Source organism: Oncorhynchus nerka, unplaced genomic scaffold (assembly GCF_034236695.1).
Source record: "Oncorhynchus nerka isolate Pitt River unplaced genomic scaffold, Oner_Uvic_2.0 unplaced_scaffold_3189, whole genome shotgun sequence".
Classification (NCBI taxonomy): Eukaryota; Metazoa; Chordata; class Actinopteri; order Salmoniformes; family Salmonidae; genus Oncorhynchus; species Oncorhynchus nerka.
This window is the reverse complement of record NW_027038109.1, coordinates 4,761-25,947: the sequence shown is the minus strand read 5'-3', so window position 1 is coordinate 25,947 and position 21,187 is coordinate 4,761. Positions and strand designations below refer to the sequence as shown.

Here is a 21,187-nt window from a genome sequence, read left to right as displayed (position 1 = left end):
GTACCACTGGTATAGTCATCGGGTGGGTTCTGACTGGTACCACTGGTATAGTCATCGGGTGGGTTCTGACTGCTTTGATTTAGTCATATTTTAGAGTTTTCTGTCAATTTTATAAACCCCTCCCTTTATTAAACCCCTCCCTTTATGAAACCCCTCCTTTATAAACCCCTCCCTTTATAAAACCCTCCCTTTATAAAACCCCTCCCTTTATAAAACCCCTCCCTTTATAAACCCCTCCCTTTATAAAACCCCTCCCTTTATAAAACCCCTCCCTTTATAAAACCCCTCCCTTTATAAAACCCCTCCCTTTATAAACCCCTCCTTTATAAAACCCCTCCCTTTATAAAACCCCTCCTTTATAAACCCCTCCCTTTATAAAACCCTCCCTTTATAAAACCCCTCCCTTTATAAAACCCCTCCCTTTATAAAACCCCTCCCTTTATAAAACCCCTCCCTTTATAAAACCCCTCCCTTTATAAACCCCTCCCTTTATAAAACCCCTCCCTTTATAAAACCCCTCCCTTTATAAACCCCTCCCTTTATAAAACCCCTCCCTTTATAAAACCCCTCCTTTATAAACCCCTCCCTTTATTAAACCCCTCCTTTATTAAACCCCTCCTTTATAAACCCCTCCCTTTATAAACCCCTCCCTTTATAAAACCCCTCCCTTTATAAAACCCCTCCTTTATAAAACCCCTCCCTTTATAAACCCCTCCCTTTATAAAACCCCTCCTTTATAAACCCCTCCCTTTATAAAACCCCTCCCTTTATAAAACCCCTCCCTTTATAAAACCCCTCCCTTTATAAACCCCTCCCTTTATAAAACCCCTCCCTTTATAAACCCCTCCCTTTATAAAACCCCTCCCTTTATAAAACCCCTCCCTTTATAAAACCCCTCCCTTTATAAACCCCTCCCTTTATAAACCCCTCCTTTATAAACCCCTCCCTTTATAAACCCCTCCCTTTATAAACCCCTCCCTTTATAAACCCCTCCCTTTAATAAACCCCTCCCTTTAATAAACCCCTCCCTTTAATAAACCCCTCCCTTTATAAACCCCTCCCTTTATTAAACCCCTCCCTTTATTAAACCCCTCCCTTTATGAAACCCCTCCCTTTATAAACCCCTCCCTTTATAAAACCCCTCCCTTTATAAAACCCCTCCCTTTATAAAACCCCTCCCTTTATAAACCCCTCCCTTTATAAAACCCCTCCCTTTATAAAACCCCTCCCTTTATAAACCCCTCCCTTTATTAAACCCCTCCCTTTATAAAACCCCTCCCTTTATAAAACCCCTCCCTTTATAAAACCCCTCCCTTTATAAAACCCTCCCTTTATAAACCCCTCCCTTTATAAACCCCTCCCTTTATAAACCCCTCCCTTTATAAACCCCTCCCTTTATAAACCCCTCCCTTTAATAAACCCCTCCCTTTATAAACCCCTCCCTTTAATAAACCCCTCCCTTTATAAACCCCTCCCTTTAATAAACCCCTCCCTTTAATAAACCCCTCCCTTTAATAAACCCCTCCCTTTATAAACCCCTCCCTTTATTAAACCCCTCCCTTTAATAAACCCCTCCCTTTATAAAACCCCTTCCTTTATTCTCAACCATGTCGACTTCCTGAATGTTGTTGTTTACTGTTTTGCAGTGACCTCACCATGGAGATGGTGCGGTATCGTCTGATTGGACCTCTATCACATTCCGTTCTGACTGAAACCCTGGCCCCTGCCACACACTGTGATGTAAGAACCTGGGATGATTTATCTAGAGGCCAGCTAATCACCTGGGATGATTTATCTAGGGACCAGCTAATATCCTATCACCTGGGATGATTTGTCTGGAGGCCAGCTAATCACCTGGGATGATTTGTCTGGAGGCCAGCTAATCACCTGGGATGATTTGTCTGGAGGCCAGCTAATCACCTGGGATGATTTGTCTGGAGGCCAGCTAATCACCTGGGATGATGTGTCTGGAGGCCAGCTAATCACCTGGGATGATGTGTCTGGAGGCCAGCTAATCACCTGGGATGATGTGTCTGGAGGCCAGCTAATCACCTGGGATGATGTGTCTGGAGGCCAGCTAATCACCTGGGATGATGTGTCTGGAGGCCAGCTAATCACCTGGGATGATGTGTCTGGAGGCCAGCTAATCACCTGGGATGATGTGTCTGGAGGCCAGCTAATCACCTGGGATGATGTGTCTGGAGGCCAGCTAATCACCTGGGATGATGTGTCTGGAGGCCAGCTAATCACCTGGGATGATGTGTCTGGAGGCCAGCTAATCACCTGGGATGATGTGTCTGGAGGCCAGCTAATCACCTGGGATGATGTGTCTGGAGGCCAGCTAATCACCTGGGATGATGTGTCTGGAGGCCAGCTAATCACCTGGGATGATGTGTCTGGAGGCCAGCTAATCACCTGGGATGATGTGTCTGGAGGCCAGCTAATCACCTGGGATGATGTGTCTGGAGGCCAGCTAATCACCTGGGATGATGTGTCTGGAGGCCAGCTAATCACCTGGGATGATGTGTCTGGAGGCCAGCTAATCACCTGGGATGATGTGTCTGGAGGCCAGCTAATCACCTGGGATGATGTGTCTGGAGGCCAGCTAATCACCTGGGATGATGTGTCTGGAGGCCAGCTAATCACCTGGGATGATGTGTCTGGAGGCCAGCTAATCACCTGGGATGATGTGTCTGGAGGCCAGCTAATCACCTGGGATGATTTGTCTGGAGGCCAGCTAATCACCTGGGATGATTTGTCTGGAGGCCAGCTAATCACCTGGGATGATTTGTCTGGAGGCCAGCTAATCACCTGGGATGATTTGTCTGGAGGCCAGCTAATCACCTGGGATGATTTGTCTGGAGGCCAGCTAATCACCTGGGATGATTTGTCTGGAGGCCAGCTAATCACCTGGGATGATTTGTCTGGAGGCCAGCTAATCACCTGGGATGATTTGTCTGGAGGCCAGCTAATCACCTGGGATGATTTGTCTGGAGGCCAGCTAATCACCTGGGATGATTTGTCTGGAGGCCAGCTAATCACCTGGGATGATTTGTCTGGAGGCCAGCTAATCACCTGGGATGATTTATCTAGAGTTTTTATCCTGTTTGTTCTAGTGTAAGGTGTTTTATCTAGAGACTACATCCTGTTTGTTCCAGTGTAAGGTGTTAGTCAGGTGTTTTATCTAGAGACTACATCCTGTTTGTTCCAGTGTAAGGTGTTTTATCTAGAGACTACATCCTGTTTGTTCCAGTGTAAGGTGTTTTATCTAGAGACTACATCCTGTTTGTTCCAGTGTAAGGTGTTTTATCTAGAGACTACATCCTGTTTGTTCCAGTGTAAGGTGTTTTATCTAGAGACTACATCCTGTTTGTTCCAGTGTAAGGTGTTATTCAGGTGTTTTATCTAGAGACCACATCCTGTTTGTTCCAGTGTAAGGTGTTAGTCAGGTGTTTTATCTAGAGACTACATCCTGTTTGTTCCAGTGTAAGGTGTTTTATCTAGAGACTACATCCTGTTTGTTCCAGTGTAAGGTGTTTTATCTAGAGACCACATCCTGTTTGTTCCAGTGTAAGGTGTTAGTCAGGTGTTTTATCTAGAGACTACATCCTGTTTGTTCCAGTATAAGGTGTTTTATCTAGAGACTACATCCTGTTTGTTCCAGTGTAAGGTGTTTTATCTAGATACTACATCCTGTTTGTTCCAGTATAAGGTGTTTTATCTAGAGACTACATCCTGTTTGTTCCAGTGTAAGGTGTTTTATCTAGAGACTACATCCTGTTTGTTCCAGTGTAAGGTATTAGTAAGGTGTTTTATCTAGAGACCACATCCTGTTTGTTCCAGTGTAAGGTGTTAGTCAGGTGTTTTATCTAGAGACCACATCCTGTTTGTTCCAGTGTAAGGTGTTAGTCAGGTGTTTTATCTAGAGACTACATCCTGTTTGTTCCAGTGTAAGGTATTAGTCAGGTGTTTTATCTAGAGACGACATCCTGTTTGTTCCAGTGTAAGGTATTAGTCAGGTGTTTTATCTAGAGACGACATCCTGTTTGTTCCAGTATAAGGTATTAGTCAGGTGTTTTATCTAGAGACTACATCCTGTTTGTTCCAGTGTAAGGTGTTAGTCAGGTGTTTTATCTAGAGACTACATCCTGTTTGTTCCAGTATAAGGTGTTTTATCTAGAGACTACATCCTGTTTGTTCCAGTATAAGGTGTTTTATCTAGAGACTACATCCTGTTTGTTCCAGTGTAAGGTGTTTTCTCTAGAGACGACATCCTGTTTGTTCCAGTATAAGGTGTTTTATCTAGAGACTACATCCTGTTTGTTCCAGTGTAAGGTGTTAGTCAGGTGTTTTATCTAGAGACTACATCCTGTTTGTTCCAGTATAAGGTGTTTTATCTAGAGACTACATCCTGTTTGTTCCAGTATAAGGTGTTTTATCTAGAGACTACATCCTGTTTGTTCCAGTATAAGGTGTTTTATCTAGAGACTACATCCTGTTTGTTCCAGTGTAAGGTGTTTTCTCTAGAGACGACATCCTGTTTGTTCCAGTATAAGGTATTAGTCAGGTGTTTTATCTAGAGACTACATCCTGTTTGTTCCAGTGTAAGGTGTTTTATCTAGAGACTACATCCTGTTTGTTCCAGTGTAAGGTGTTAGTCAGGTGTTTTATCTAGAGACTACATCCTGTTTGTTCCAGTATAAGGTGTTTTATCTAGAGACTACATCCTGTTTGTTCCAGTGTAAGGTGTTAGTCAGGTGTTTTATCTAGAGACTACATCCTGTTTGTTCCAGTATAAGGTGTTTTATCTAGAGACTACATCCTGTTTGTTCCAGTGTAAGGTGTTTTATCTAGATACTACATCCTGTTTGTTCCAGTATAAGGTGTTTTATCTAGAGACTACATCCTGTTTGTTCCAGTATAAGGTGTTTTATCTAGAGACTACATCCTGTTTGTTCCAGTGTAAGGTGTTTTATCTAGAGACTACATCCTGTTTGTTCCAGTATAAGGTGTTTTATCTAGAGACTACATCCTGTTTGTTCCAGTGTAAGGTATTAGTCAGGTGTTTTATCTAGAGACCACATCCTGTTTGTTCCAGTGTAAGGTGTTAGTCAGGTGTTTTATCTAGAGACTACATCCTGTTTGTTCCAGTATAAGGTGTTTTATCTAGAGACTACATCCTGTTTGTTCCAGTGTAAGGTGTTTTCTCTAGAGACGACATCCTGTTTGTTCCAGTATAAGGTATTAGTCAGGTGTTTTATCTAGAGACTACATCCTGTTTGTTCCAGTGTAAGGTGTTTTATCTAGAGACTACATCCTGTTTGTTCCAGTGTAAGGTGTTAGTCAGGTGTTTTATCTAGAGACTACATCCTGTTTGTTCCAGTATAAGGTGTTTTATCTAGAGACTACATCCTGTTTGTTCCAGTGTAAGGTGTTAGTCAGGTGTTTTATCTAGAGACTACATCCTGTTTGTTCCAGTATAAGGTGTTTTATCTAGAGACTACATCCTGTTTGTTCCAGTGTAAGGTGTTTTATCTAGATACTACATCCTGTTTGTTCCAGTATAAGGTGTTTTATCTAGAGACTACATCCTGTTTGTTCCAGTATAAGGTGTTTTATCTAGAGACTACATCCTGTTTGTTCCAGTGTAAGGTGTTTTATCTAGAGACTACATCCTGTTTGTTCCAGTATAAGGTGTTTTATCTAGAGACTACATCCTGTTTGTTCCAGTGTAAGGTATTAGTCAGGTGTTTTATCTAGAGACCACATCCTGTTTGTTCCAGTGTAAGGTGTTAGTCAGGTGTTTTATCTAGAGACTACATCCTGTTTGTTCCAGTATAAGGTGTTAGTCAGGTGTTTTATCTAGAGACTACATCCTGTTTGTTCCAGTATAAGGTGTTTTATCTAGAGACTACATCCTGTTTGTTCCAGTGTAAGGTATTAGTCAGGTGTTTTATCTAGAGACTACATCCTGTTTGTTCCAGTGTAAGGTGTTAGTCAGGTGTTTTATCTTTATTCCAGGCTCCAGGTAAATCCAGACCATCCCCCTTCTGGTGGCCAGATCACTGCAGAGACGACTGTAACATGTCTCTTCTTCAACAACAAGCTGGTGTCTTCAACATGCTCAGAGGTGAGTTCCTCACAACTACATTCCTCATTCATTACCTACATTCATTAGATTAGATCAGGGCTCTCCAACCCTGTTCCTGGAGCGAGACCCTCCTGTAGGTTTAAACTCCAACCCTGTTCCTGGAGAGAAACCCTCCTGTAGGTTTAAACTCCAACCCTGTTCCTGGAGAGACACCCTCCTGTAGGTTTTTACTTATGTCCTGTCTTTCCTCTCCTCCAAAGCGTACCTCATGTATGTCCTGTCTCTCCTCTCCTCCAAAGCGTACCTCATGTATGTCCTGTCTCTCCTCCAAAGCGTACCTCATGTATGTCCTGTCTCTCCTCCAAAGCGTACCTCATGTCTGTCCTGTCTCCCCTCCAAAGCGTACCTCATGTCTGTCCTGTCTCTCCTCCAAAGCGTACCTCATGTCTGTCCTGTCTCCCCACCAAAGCGTACCTCATGTCTGTCCTGTCTCTCCTCCAAGCGTACCTCATGTCTGTCCTGTCTCCCCACCAAAGCGTACCTCATGTCTGTCCTGTCTCCCCTCCAAAGCGTACCTCATGTCTGTCCTGTCTCCCCTCCAAAGCGTACCTCATGTTTGTCCTGTCTCCCCTCCAAGCGTACCTCATGTCTGGTCTGTCTCTCCTCCAAAGCGTACCTCATGTGTGTCCTGTCTCCCCTCCCCTCCAAAGCGTACCTCATGTCTGTCCTGTCTCCTCCCCTCAGGTGTGTACTCCACAGCGGAGGTCCCAGCCGGCTCAGTTCTGGGTCTGACGGTGGATGACCCCAGATTGACCTTACCAAACAAGAGAAGCAAGGCCGTGTCCGACATCAGGAAGGCACAAGGTAACCTCTGAGCCAGTAGCCATGGTAACCCCTGAGCCAGTAGCCATGGTAACCCCTGAGCCGGTAGCCATGGTAACCCCTGAGCCGGTAGCCATGGTAACCCCTGACCGGTAGCCATGGTAACCCCTGAGCCAGGAGACAGGGTGGGGGGTGGTTCAGACAGGTCCGATATAGTTTACATTACATCATTAGTTCTCCTTTAGGGTGATTCCATGGTAACCTCTGAGCCAGTAGCCATGGTAACCTCTGAGCCAGTAGCCATGGTAACCCCTGAGCCAGGAGACAGGGTGGGGGTGGTTCAGACATGTCCGATATAGTTTACATTAGTTCTCCTTTAGGGTGATTCTACCTGGGCCATGTTCAGAACACAACCTTTTCAATCAGAGTGAAACTGTGACGTAGCCGACTACCTAATATTCAAATGAGAACGCATCCAAGAAAATGTCATAGATTTGTTCCCTGCTGAACAGGACCCTGTGATGGTGATAGGTCCTGAGGCTTTGTGGGTAGGGAGGTTCTGTGGGTCATTCTCTGGTCCTGTGCTCCTGGGGAGTCTCTGCTCGTCTATGCAGATGTACCAGGTTCGAATCCTGGCAGGACCCTGTGTTTGTGATGGTGATAGGTCCTGAGGCTTTGTGGGTAGGGAGGTTCTGTGGGTCATTCTCTGGTCCTGTGCTCCTGGGGAGCCTCTGCTCATCCATGCAGATGTCCCAGGTTCGAATCCTGGCAGGACCCTGTGCTCAGACCACGCCCTCAGAAGTTCACACCCACTTCCTTATATACCTTTTAGTACCTGGCTGGGGGTTGCATCACCCACTTCCTTATTGACCTTTTAGTACCTGGCTGGGGGTTGCATCACCTACTTCCTTATTGACCTTTTAGTACCTGGCTGGGGGTTGCATCACCCACTTCCTGATTGACCTTTTAGTAGCTGGCTGGGGGTTGCATCACCCACTTCCTGATTGACCTTTTAGTAGCTGGCTGGGGGTTGCATCACCTACTTCCTTATTGACCTTTTAGTACCTGGCTGGGGGTTGCATCACCCACTTCCTTATATACCTTTTAGTACCTGGCTGGGGGTTGCATCACCTACTTCCTTATTGACCTTTTAGTACCTGGCTGGGGGTTGCGTCACCCACTTCCTTATTGACCTTTTAGTACCTGGCTGGGGGTTGCATCACCCACTTCCTTATTGACCTTTTAGTACCTGGCTGGGGGTTGCATCACCTACTTCCTTATTGACCTTTTAGTACCTGGCTGGGGGTTGCATCACCTACTTCCTTATTGACCTTTTAGTACCTGGCTGGGGGTTGCATCACCCACTTCCTTATTGACCTTTTAGTACCTGGCTGGGGGTTGCATCACCCACTTCCTGATTTAGTGGACGTAGGCCCTATAGAGCTACTCGGTGAAGCTGTAGATGTTGCCAACTCGTTGTGTGCTTCCTCTGGCCTACTCAACACAGTTTGGTGACTCTCCTGAGTACCTGGTCATACGGCACTATGTCCTCTGTTGTTTCAGGAGTGAAAGAGGAGAGGAGGAGGGAACTGATGTTGAAGGGGATCCCTGAACCCCTCAGCCAGAGTTCCCTGTGGGACCGGTCTGTCCGCGACAACGTCACACACAACAAGATGACAGACCGATTTTACTGAACCGCATGCTCATGTCTGTTATATATCATTACTAAATGTGAAGGGCTCTGGGGTATGTCCCACAGGAAGAAGAGTCACTAAATTTCCTCCTGGAAATATTTAAGAAGAAGAAAAGTCACTAAAATGTGTCCTCACGGAGACTCAACCCAGGAAAAGACAACGACCAATATGTTTTCTCAGTGTTTGGTTGTTCTTCAGGGAATCCATGCTGTTTGATTGAATCTTTTGACTGCGTTTGTGCCCCACAGGTTTCTATCCAATTGGGGACCAGATTTTCATGTGAATATAAAACAGTCAGCATTTAAGCATAAATAATGCACATCTTCCGCCCAGATGGGTTACCATCACATTGACTTGTTGCAGGTTAAAAGTCTGTGTAATGATGACGTAGCGCACATAAACACACCATCTGTTGTTTCATTCCCTAATATATTAACAATACAAATCATCAAATCAAATCAAATCAAATTTTAATTTGTCAGCATATTAGCAGATGTTTCTGAGTGTAGCTAAATGCTTGTGCTTCTAGTTCCGACAATGCAGTGATAACCAACAAGTAATCTAGCTAACAGTTCCAAAACTACTGTCTTATACACAGTGTAAGGGGATAAGGAATATGTACATAAGGATATATGAATGAGTGATGGTACAGAGCAGCATACAGTAGATGGTATCGAGTACAGTATATACATATGAGATGAGTATGCAGAGAAAGTAAAACAAAGTGGCATGATTAAGTGGCTAGTGACATAAGAATGCAGTCGATGATCTAGAGTACAGTATATACATGCATATGAGATGAATAATGTAGGGTAAGTAACATTATATAAGGTAGCATTGTTTAAAGTGGCTAGCATATATTTACATCATTTCCCATCAATTCCTATTATTAAAGTGGTGGGTTGAGTCAGTGTCAATGACAGTGTGGTGGCAGCAGCCACTCAATGGTGGCTGTTTAACAGTCTGATAGCCTTGAGACAGAAGCTGTTTTTCAGTCTCTCAGTCCCAGCTTTGATGCACCTGTACTGACCTTTTCACCTTCTGGATGATAAAGGGTGAACAGGCAGTGGTTCGGTGGTTGATGTCCTTGATGATCTTTATGGCCTTCCTGTAACATCGGGTGGTGTAGGTGTCCTGGAGGGCAGGTAGTTTGCCCCCGTGATGCGTTGTGCAGACCTCACTACCCCTGGAGAGCCTTACGGTTGAGGGCGGAGAAAGGCCGTACCAGGCGGTGACAGCCCGCCAGGATGCTCCTCACAGCATCTGTAGAAGTTCGTGAGTGCTTTTGGTGACAAGCCGACCCTTCAGCCTCCTGAGGTGAAGAGGCGCGCTGCGCTTTCTTCACGACGCTGTCAGTGTGAGGACCAATTCAGTTTGTCTGTGATGTGTATGCCGAGAGGAACTTAAACTTGCTACCTCTCCACTACTGTTCCATCGATGTGGATAGGTGGTGTTCCTCTGCTGTTTCCTGAAGTCCACAATCATCTCCTTAGTTTTGCTGACGTTGAGTGTGAGGTTGTTTTCCTGGACACCACACTCCGAGGGCCCCTCACCTCCTCCCTGTAGGCCGTCTCGTCCGTTGTTGGTAATCAAGCCTACCACTGTTGTGTCGTCCGCAAACTTGATGATTGAGTTGGAGGCGTGCGTGGCCACGCAGTCGTGGGTGAACAGGGAGTACAGGAGAGGGCTCAGAACGCACCCTTGTGGGGCCCCCGTGTTGAGGATCAGCGGGGAGGAGATGTTGTTGCCTACCCTCACCACCTGGGGGTGAGTTAGATGGGTTACCATCGCATTCACAGAAACTGTTTCCTGTCGGGTTCTGGAGCGTTCACAGAAACTGTTTCCTGTCGTGTTCTGGAGCGTTCACAGAAACTGTTTCCTGTCGGGTTCTGGAGCGTTCACAGAAACTGTTTCCTGTCGGGTTCTGGAGCATTCACAGAAACTGTTTCCTGTCGGGTTCTGGAGCGTTCACAGAAACTGTTTCCTGTCGTGTTCTGGAGCGTTCACAGAAACTGTTTCCTGTCGGGTTCTGGAGCTGCCTACAGAAACTGTTTCTGTCGGGTTCTGGAGCATTCACAGAAACTGTTTCCTGTCGGGTTCTGGGAGCGTTCACAGAAACTGTTTCCTGTCGGGTTCTGGAGCATTCACAGAAACTGTTTCCTGTCGGGTTCTGGAGCATTCTCCCTAGATGTTCTGGAGCATTCTCCCTAGATGTTCTGGAGCATTCTCCCTAGATGTTCTGGAGCATTCTCCCTAGATGTTCTGGAGCATTCTCCCTAGATGTTCTGGAGCATTCTCCCTAGATGTTCTGGAGCATTCACAGAAACTGTTTCCTGTCAGGTTCTGGAGCATTCTCTCTAGACAACAGTTCACTGTCAGGTTCTGGAGCATTCTCTCTAGACAACAGTTCACTGTCAGGTTCTGGAGCATTCTCCCTAGATGTTCTGGAGCATTCTCCCTAGATGTTCTGGAGCATTCACAGAAACTGTTTCCTGTCAGGTTCTGGAGCATTCTCTCTAGACAACAGTTCACTGTCAGGTTCTGAACATTCTCTCTAGACAACAGTTCACTGTCAGGTTCTGGAACATTCTCTAGACAACAGTTCACTGACAGGTTCTGGAACATTCTCTAGACAACAGTTCACTGTCAGGTTCTGGAACATTCTCTCTAGACAACAGTTCACTGTCAGGTTCTGAACATTCTCTCTAGACAACAGTTCACTGTCATAGTTCTGGAACATTCTCTCTAGACAACAGTTCACTGACAGGTTCTGGAACATTCTCTCTAGACTGCAGTTCACTGACAGGTTCTGGAACATTCTCTCTAGATGTTCTGGAACATTCTCTCTAGACAACAGTCCACTGTCAGGTTCTGGAACATTCTCTCTAGACTGCAGTTCACTGACAGGTTCTGGAACATTCTCTCTAGATGTTCTGGAGCATTCTCTCTAGACTGCAGTCTACTGACAGGTTCTGGAGCATTCTCTCTAGACAACAGTTCACTGTCAGGTCTACATTCTCTCTAGACAACAGTTCAATGACAGGTTCTGGAACATTCTCTAGATGTTCTGGAGCATTCTAGACAACAGTCCACTGTCATTCAGAACATTCTCTATAGCTGTTCTTGAGCATTCTCTCTAGATGTTCTGGAGCAGTTCTCCAGACAACAGTCCACTGTCAGGTTCTGGAACATTCTCCCGGTTTACCACGTCGTAGTACAACGTGAGCATATCATGGCCTGACATAATACATTTTTACCAACAAAATAAACATCTCTTAGCAACATTTTTACGTTGACATTTTGTGAAATTGTATCACACCTGTGGTGATTTGTTTCCAAACGGTGTAACTTGCATAAAAACTTTGTATGGAAATGTGGTTTTGTCTCAATATCCAGTCTTCTCTCTGTCTACAGAAAATAAAACAGACTGCGAGGACGTTCTGGTCCCAGGCTCAGACTCCCCACCCCCTGCAGGGTAGAGTACCCGTCCTACTGTGGTTCTGCAGCAGCCTGGGAAGAGCCAGGGCACAGAGATGGGGTCCTGGGGGGCGGGATGGGACCTGCTGCTACCCAGGCCTGGGGCATGGGCCTTCCTGGGTCCCTCTGGTATGGACCACCCTATTCCTATATAGTGCACTACTCCAGACCAGGACCCAATGGCACCCTATTCCCTATAGTGCACTACTCTAGACCAGTACCCACCCTATTCCCTATATAGTACACTACTCTAGACCAGTACCCACCCTATTCCCTATATAGTGCACTACTTTAGATCAGGACCCCACCCTATTCCCTATAGTTCACGCCTCTAGACCGCACCCAATGACACCCTATTCCTTATATAGTGCACTTCTCTAGACCAGGACCAATGACACCATATTCCCTATATAGTGCACTACTCTAGACCAGTACCCACTCTATTCCTATAGTGCACTACTTTAGACCAGGACCCACTCTATTCCCTATATAGTGCACTACTTTAGACCAGGACCCACACTATTCCCTATAGTGCACTACCTAGACCAGGACCCAATTCTATTTCCCTTGCGTAGTGCACTACTCTAGACTAGGACCCACCCTATTCCCATATAGCACTACTTTATACCATGACCCACCCTATTCCTATATAGTGCCTACTTTATACCATGACCCACCCTATTCCCTATATAGTACCACTCTAGACCAGGACCCACACTATTCCTATATAGTGCAATTACTCTAGACCAGGACCCAATGGCACTCTATTCCCTATATAGTGCACTACTCTAAACTAGGACCCAATAAACTGTTCTCTAGTATAGTGCACTACTTAGACCAGGACACAATGAACAGTATTCCCTGCATATATATGCAATTACTCTAGATGAGTAACCAACAAACCCTATTCTCATAGATACTACTTAGACCTAGGACCCAATGGCACCCTATTCCCTATATAGTGCACTACTTTAGACCAGGACCCTCCCTATATAGTGCACTACTCTAGATGAGGACCCAATGGAACCCTATTCCCTATATAGTGCACTACTCTAGATGAGGACCCAATGGCACCCTATTCCCTATACAGTGCACTACTCTAGACCAGGACACAATGGAACCATATTCCCTATATAGTGCACTACTCTAGATGAGGACCCAATGGCACTCTATTCCCTATATAGTGCACTACTCTAGATGAGGACCCACACTATTCCCCATATAGTGCACTACTCTAGACCAGGACCCACCCTATTCCCTATATAGTGCACTACTCTAGACCAGGACCCAATGGAACCCTATTCCCTATATAGTGCACTACTCTAGATGAGGACCCAATGGCACCCTATTCCCTATATAGTGCACTACTCTAGATGAGGACCCAATGGCACCCTATTCCCTATATAGTGCACTACTCTAGATCAATAGATCAATAGAATATTTTGAGAAGCCCCTTTAAGTAGACAAATGACTAATAACTACAAATATGTCTGATCAACCTCATCTCCTCTCCAGGTAGATAGAGGAGAGGTAACTAAAGTAGTAACCCTCTCCTCTCCAGGTAGGTAGAGGAGAGGTAACTAAAGTAGTAACCCTCTCCAGGTAGATAGAGGAGGGGTAACTAAAGTAGTAACCCTCTCCAGGTAGGTAGAGGAGAGGTAACTAAAGTAGTAACCCTCTCCTCTCCAGGTAGATAGAGGAGAGGTAACTAAAGTAGTAACCCTCTCCAGGTAGATAGAGGAGAGGTAACTAAAGTAGTAACCCTCTCCAGGTAGATAGAGGAGAGGTAACTAAAGTAGTAACCCTCTCCAGGTAGATAGAGGAGAGGTAACTAAAGTAGTAACCCTCTCCAGGTAGATAGAGGAGAGGTAACTAAAGTAGTAACCCTCTCCAGGTAGATAGAGGAGAGGTAACTAAAGTAGTAACCCTCTCCTCTCCAGGTAGATAGAGGAGAGGTAACTAAAGTAGTAACCCTCTCCAGGTAGATAGAGGAGAGGTAACTAAAGTAGTAACCCTCTCCAGGTAGATAGAGGAGAGGTAACTAAAGTAGTAACCCTCTCCAGGTAGATAGAGGAGAGGTAACTAAAGTAGTAACCCTCTCCAGGTAGATAGAGGAGAGGTAACTAAAGTAGTAACCCTCTCCAGGTAGATAGAGGAGAGGTAACTAAAGTAGTAACCCTCTCCAGGTAGATAGAGGAGAGGTAACTAAAGTAGTAACCCTCTCCTCTCCAGGTAGATAGAGGAGAGGTAACTAAAGTAGTAACCCTCTCAGGTAGATAGAGGAGAGGTAACTAAAGTAGTAACCCTCTCCAGGTAGATAGAGGAGAGGTAACTAAAGTAGTAACCCTCTCCAGGTAGATAGAGGAGAGGTAACTAAAGTAGTAACCCTCTCCTCTCCAGGTAGAGTAGAGGAGAGGTAACTAAAGTAGTAACCCTCTCCAGGTAGATAGAGGAGAGGTAACTAGCAGTAACCCTCTCCTCTCCACAGGTAGGTAGATGAGGCAATCAAAGTAGTAACCTCTCCAGATAGTGGAGAGGCACCAAAGCAGTAACCCTCTCCTGAGCAGGCAGAGGAGAGGCAACTAAAGTAGTAACCCTCTCCTCTCCAGGTAGATAGATGAGAGAACTAAGGTAACCCTAGGTAGATAGAGGAGAGGTAACTTAACCCTCTCGGTAGATAGAGGAGAGGTAATCAAAGTAGTAACCCTTCCAGAGAGGTAACTAAAGTAGTAACCCTCTCCAGGTAGATAGAGGAGAGTAACTAAAGTAGTAACCCTCTCAGGTAGATAGAGGAGAGTAACTAAAGTAGTAACCCTCTCAGGTAGATAGAGGAGGAGAGGCAACTGGAAGTAAACCTCCAGGTAAGAGGAGAGGTAGTAACCCTCTCCTCTCCAGGTAGATAGAGGAGAGGTAACTAAAGTAGTAACCCTCTCCAGGTAGGTAGAGGAGAGGTAACTAAAGTAGTAACCCTCTCAGGTAGATAGAGGAGAGGTAACTAAAGTAGTAACCCCCTCTCAGGTAGATAGAGGAGAGGTAACTAAAGTAGTAACCCTCTCCTCTCAGGTAGATAGAGGAGGTAACTAAAGTAGTAACCCTCTCCTCTCAGATATAGAGGAGAGGTAACCAAAGTAGTAACCCTCTCCTCTCCAGGTAGGTAGAGGGAGAGGTAACTAAATATTAACCCTCTCCTCTCAGGTAGATAGGAGAGGTAACTAAAGTAGTAACCCTCTCCTCTCCAGGTAGATAGAGGAGAGGTAACTAAAGTAGTAACCCTCTCCAGGTAGATAGAGGAGAGGTAACTAAAGTAGTAACCCTCTCCAGGTAGGTAGAGGAGAGGTAACTAAAAGTAGTAACCCTCTCCAGGTAGATAGAGGAGGGTAACTAAAGTAACCCTCTCCAGGTAGATAGAGGAGAGGTAACTAAAGTAGTAACCCTCTCCAGGTAGATAGAGGAGAGGTAACTAAAGTAGTAACCCTCTCCTCCCAGGTAGATAGGGAGAGGTAACTAAAGTAGTAACCCTCTCCAGGTAGATAGAGGAGAGGTAACTAAAGTAGTAACCCTCTCCATCTAAAGTAGTAACCCTCTCAGGTAGATAGAGGAGGTAACTAAAGTAGTAACTCTCCAGGTAGAAGAGGAGAGGTAACTAAAGTAAACCCTCTCCTCTCAGGTAGATAAGAGGAGGTAACTAAAGGCGTGACCCTCTCCTCTCAGGTAGATGAGGAGGTAACTAAGTAGTAACCATCTCCTCTCCGGAGTAGATAGAGGAGGTAGCTAAAGTAAACCCTCTCCAGGTAGATAGAGGAGGTAACTAAAGTGGTAACCCTCTCCAGGTAGATAGAGGAGAGTAACTAAAGTAGTAACCCTCTCCGGGTAGATGGGGAGAGGTAACTAAAGTAGTAACCCTCTCCTCTCCAGGTAGATAGAGGAGAGGTAACTAAAGTAGTAACCCTCTCCTCTCCCAGGTAGAGGAGAGAGGTAACTAAAGTAGTAACCCTCTCCTCCAGGTAGATAGAGGAGAGGTAACTAAAGTAGTAACCCTCTCAGGTAGGTAGAGGAGGGGTAACTAAAGTAGTAACCCTCTCCAGGTAGGTAGAGGAGAGGTAACTAAAGTAGTAACCCTCTCCAGGTAGGTAGAGGAGGTAACTAAAGTAGTAACCCTCTCCAGGTAGGTAGAGGAGAGGTAACTAAAGTAGTAACCTCTCCAGGTAGATAGAGGAGAGGTAGCTAAAGTAGTAACCCTCTCCAGGTGAGAGATAGAGGAGATCTCCTCTCCAGATAGGAGAGAGGTAACTAAAGTAGTGCCTCTCTCCAGGTAGAGGAGAGGTAACTAAAGCATAGCCCTCTCTCCAGGATAAGAGGAGAGGTAACTAAAGTAGTAACCCTCCTCTCCAGGTAGATAGAGGAGAGGTAACTAAAGTAGTAACCCTCTCCAGGTAGATAGAGGAGAGGTAACTAAAGTAGTAACCCTCTCCCGGTAGATAGAGGAGAGGTAACTAAAGTAGTAACCCTCTCCAGGTAGATAGAGGAGAGGTAACTAAAGTAACCCTCTCAGGTAGATAGAGGAGAGTAACTAAAGTAGTAACCCTCTCCTCAGGTAGATAGAGGAGAGGTAACTAAAGTGGCAACCTCTCCAGGTAGATAGAGGAGAGGTAACTAAAGTAGTAACCCTCTCTCCAGGTAGATAGAGGAGAGGTAACTAAAGTAGTAACCCCACCTCTCTAGATAGAGTGAGAGGTAACTCCTCTCCAGGTAGATAGAGGAGAGGTAACACAAAGTAGTAACCCTCTCCTCTCCAGGTAGATAGAGGAGAGGTAACTAAAGTAGTAACCCTCTCCAGGTAGATAGAGGTAACTAAAGTAGTCTCAGGTGACCCTCTCTCTCAGGTAGACAGGGAGAGTAACTAAAGTAGTAACCCTCTCAGGTGAGATAGAGGAGAGTAGCTAAAGTAGTAACCCTCTCCAGGTAGGTAGAGGAGAAGTAACTAAAGTAGTAACCCTCTCCTCTCCCAGGTAGATAGAGGAGGTAACTAAAGTAGTAACCCTCTCCAGGTAGATAGAGGAGAGGTAACTAAAGTAGTAACCTCTCTCCAGGTAGATAGAGGAGAGGTAACTAAGTAGTGCCCTCTCCAGGTAGATAGAGGAGAGGTAACTAAAGTAGTAACCTCTCTCTCCAGGCAGGTAGAGGGAGGTAACTAAAGTGGTAACCCTCCTCTCCAGGTAGATAGAGGAGAGGTAACTAAAGTAGTAACCCTCTCCTCTCAGGCAGATAGAGGAGAGGTAACTAAAGTAGTAACCTCTCCAGGTAGATAGAGGAGGGTAACTAAAGTAACCTCTCCCAGTAGATAGAGGAGAGGTAACTAAAGTAGAAATCTCCTCTCCAGGCAGATAGAGGAGGTAACTAAAGTGGTAACCCTCTCTCCGGGTAGATAGAGGAGAGGTAACTAAAGTATTAACCATCTCCTCTCCAGGTAGACAGAGGAGAGGTAACTAAAGTAGTAACCCTCTCCAGGTAGATAGAGGAGAGGTAACTAAAGTAGTAACCCTCCAGGTAGATAGAGGAGGTAACTAAAGTAGTAACCCTCTCCAGGTAGATAGAGGAGAGGTAACTAAAGTAGTAACCCTCTCCTCTCCAGGTAGATAGAGGAGAGGTAACTAAAGTAGTAACCCTCTCAGGTAGATAGAGGAGAGGTAACTAAAGTAGTAACCCCTCTCCTCTCCAGGTAGGTAGAGGAGAGGTAACTAAAGTAGTAACCCTCTCCTCTCCAGGTAGATAGAGGAGAGGTAACTAAAGTAGTAACCCTCTCCTCTCCAGGTAGATAGAGGAGAGAGAGTAACTAAAGTAGTAACCCTCTCCTCTCCAGGTAGATAGAGGAGAGGTAACTAAAGTAGTAACCCTCTCCAGGTAGAGGAGGTAACTAAAGTAGTAACCCTCTCCAGAGATAGAGAGGTAACTAAAGTAGTAACCCTCTCCAGGTAGATAGAGGAGAGGTAACTAAAGTAGTAACCCTCTCCAGGTAGATAGAGGAGAGGTAACTAAAGTAGTAACCCTCTCTCCTCTCCAGGTAGATAGAGGAGGTAACTAGTAGTAACCCCCTCTCCTCTCCTTCAGGTTTATAGAGGAGTACGTATCGGAGGGCTGAGGATGAGTCTGAAACACGCCCAGAATAAAGGAGAGCCTCACTTTCCCCACGACTACCCAGACTGCCCTGCAGGAGCACGCTTCCAGGAAGAGCAGGAGGCAGAGCTGCTGGCCAAGTTCAGGAGGTGAGGAGAGTGTCGGTTTCACGTGATGGAGCTCCAGGTTTGCTGGTATCACCTGATGTAACTCCAGGTGTGTTGCTATCACCTGATGTAGCTCCAGGTGTGTTGGTATCACCTGATGGAGCTCCAGGTGTGTTGGTATCACCTGATGTAACTCCAGGTGTGTTGAGGAGATTGGTATCACCTGATGTAACTCCAGGTGTGTTGGTATCACCTGATGTATCCAGGTATCACCTGATGTAACTCCAGGGGTTGGTATCTGATGTAACTCAGGTGTGTGGTATCACCTGATGTAACTCCAGGTGTGTTGGTATCACCTGATGTAACTCCAGGTGTGTTGGTATCACCTGATGGAGCTCCAGGTGTGTTGGAGGAGAGGGTTGGTATCACCTGATGTAACTCCGGGTGTGCTGGTATCACCTGATGTAACTCCAGGTGTGCTGGTATCACCTGATGTAACTCCAGGTAAAAGGGGGTGTTTGGTAGTGTTTGATGAAGTCTAACTCACTGGTATTCTGGATGTTTCGTACTGTATATAATGGCTATATTGATACAGGATCTGTGTTAACACTGTTAAGATTCAAGTCAGATTACCGGTGAGAGTTTAATATTTCAACTGAGCTCATTTCATCAAGTGGGGCTAATGACTGGGTTATATATCATCGTGCCCTGAAACAGTTTGACTAGAGCATGACCCCTTGACCTCTGTATAGGCGCCCACCAGCCAAACGGACCAATTACATCAAACATGGCTGCCTGGCTCCGTTCCGTTGTCCCTGGCAACAGCTGGTCGAGGGGAGCTGATCGTGAAGGAGGAAGGAGGAGGAGGAGAGGAGGCGGTCGCATCAATGGAACAGGACGTGACACCACCACAGAGTAACTTCACAGTCTTGAGGTGATGCCACTTCTGGATGATACTGTATATATGTAAGGGATGAACACTGAGCTGTGTACATTATCTGGATATATAATGGACCCTGTGGTAGGAAGAAGGATCCGCTCGGTGCTTTAGAACAGTTATGAGGCAGGGCAGCCTAGTGGTTAGAGAGTAAATGGCAGGGCAGCCTGATGGTTAGAGTGGAGGGTGGCAGGGCAGCCTAGTGGTTAGAGTAGAGGGGCAGGGTAGTGGTTAGAGTGTGGGGGGCAGGGTAGTGGTTAGGTGTAGAGGGGGCAGGGTGTGGTTATTTACATTTAAGTCATTTAGGTCTTATCCAGATGACTGGAAAAGGTGGCGCAGGGCAGCCTAGTGGTTAGAGTGTAGAGGAGGAGGTAGTGGTAGGTGTAGTAGTGGTTAGAGTGTAGAGGGGCAGGGTAGTGGTTAGACAGGAGGGTTTAGAGTGTAGAGTCATTTAGAGTGTAGAGGGGGAGGGTCTTTATCAGAGGGAGGGTGTACAAAGTGTAGAGGCGGGTTGGTTAGAGTGTAGAGGGAGGGTAGTGGTTAGGTGTAGAGGGGAGGGTAGTGGTTTGGAGGAGGAGGGTAGTGGTTAGAGTGTAGAGGGGGAGGGTAGTGGTTAGAGTGTAGAGGGGAGGGTAGTGGTTAGAGTGTAGAGGGGGAGGGTAGTGGTTAGAGTGTGGGGCAGGTAGTGGTTAGAGTGTAGAGGGGGAGGGTAGTGGTTAGAGTGTAGAGGGCAGGGTGGTAGTGGTTAGAGTGTAGGCGGCAGGGTAGCCTAGTGGTTAGAGTGTAGAGGCGCAGGGTGACCTGGGCGGCAGGGTAGCCTAGTGGTTAGAGTGTAGTGCGTGGAGGCGGCAGGGTAGCCTGGTGGTTACAGAGTGGTTAGGCGGCAGGGGTGCCTAGTGGTTAGAGTGGGGGAGTAGAGGCGGCAGGGTGCCTAGTGGTTGTCGGATAGCCTAGGCGGCAGGGTAGCCTATTAGTTCGGCGTAGAGTGTGGCATGGCGGCAGGGTAGCCTAGTGGTTAGAGTGTAGAGGCGGCAGGGTAGCCTAGTGGTTAGAGCGTAGAGGCGGCAGGGTAGTGGTTAGAGCGTGGGGCGGCAGGGTAGTGGTTAGAGCGTGGAGGCGGCAGGGTAGTGGTTAGGCGTGGAGGCGGCAGGGTGGGTTAGAGCGTGGAGGCGGCAGGGTAGTGGTTAGAGCGTGGTGGGCGGGGCGCGGGTAGTGGTTTGCGTGGGGCGGCAGGGTAGTGGTTAGAGCGTGGAGGCGGCAGGGTAGCTAGTGGTTAGGCGTGGAGGCGGCAGGGTAGCCCTAGTGGTTAGAGCGTGGAGGCGGCAGGGCAGCCTAGTGGTTAGAGCGTGGAGGCGCGGCCTGGGGCAGCCTAGTGGTTAGAGCGTGGAGCGGCAGGGCAGCCTAGTGGTTAGAAGCGTGGAGGCGGCAGGGTAGCCTAGTGGTTAGAGCGTGGAGGCGGCAGGGCAGCCTAGTGGTTAGAGCGTGGAGGCGGCAGGGCAGCCTAGTGGTTAGAGCGTGGAGGCGGCAGGGCAGCCTAGTGGTTAGAGCGTGGAGGCGGCAGGGCAGCCTAGTGGTTAGAGCGTGGAGGCGGCAGGGCAGCCTAGTGGTTAGAGCGTGGAGGCGGCAGGGCAGCCTAGTGGTTAGAGCGTGGAGGCGGCAGGGCAGCCTAGTGGTTAGAGCGTGGAGGCGGCAGGGCAGCCTAGTGGTTAGAGCGTGGAGGCGGCAGGGCAGCCTAGTGGTTAGAGCGTGGAGGCGGCAGGGCAGCCTAGTGGTTAGAGCGTGGAGGCGGCAGGGCAGCCTAGTGGTTAGAGCGTGGAGGCGGCAGGGCAGCCTAGTGGTTAGAGCGTGGAGGCGGCAGGGCAGCCTAGTGGTTAGAGCGTGGAGGCGGCAGGGCAGCCTAGTGGTTAGAGCGTGGAGGCGGCAGGGCAGCCTGAGTGGTTAGAGC

General features: G+C 46.9%; 1 protein-coding gene and 1 long non-coding RNA gene across 2 annotated transcripts; both read left to right on the top strand.

Annotated features, from left to right (window-relative positions):
- Positions 1-1,649: 1,649 nt before the first annotated feature.
- On the top strand, positions 1,650-8,607 carry LOC135566826 (ribonucleases P/MRP protein subunit POP1-like). Its single transcript, XM_065014429.1, has 4 exons — positions 1,650-1,740; positions 6,022-6,130; positions 6,836-6,955; positions 8,477-8,607. The coding sequence occupies exons 1-4, from the start codon at positions 1,657-1,659 to the stop codon at positions 8,605-8,607; spliced, it is 444 nt and encodes a 147-aa protein (XP_064870501.1). The 5' UTR covers positions 1,650-1,656.
- Positions 8,608-12,200: 3,593 nt separating this feature from the next.
- On the top strand, positions 12,201-19,234 carry LOC135566827 (uncharacterized). Its single transcript, XR_010462192.1, has 3 exons — positions 12,201-12,213; positions 18,193-18,347; positions 19,058-19,234. It is a non-coding gene; the product is annotated as an uncharacterized LOC135566827 (long non-coding RNA).
- Positions 19,235-21,187: the final 1,953 nt, after the last annotated feature.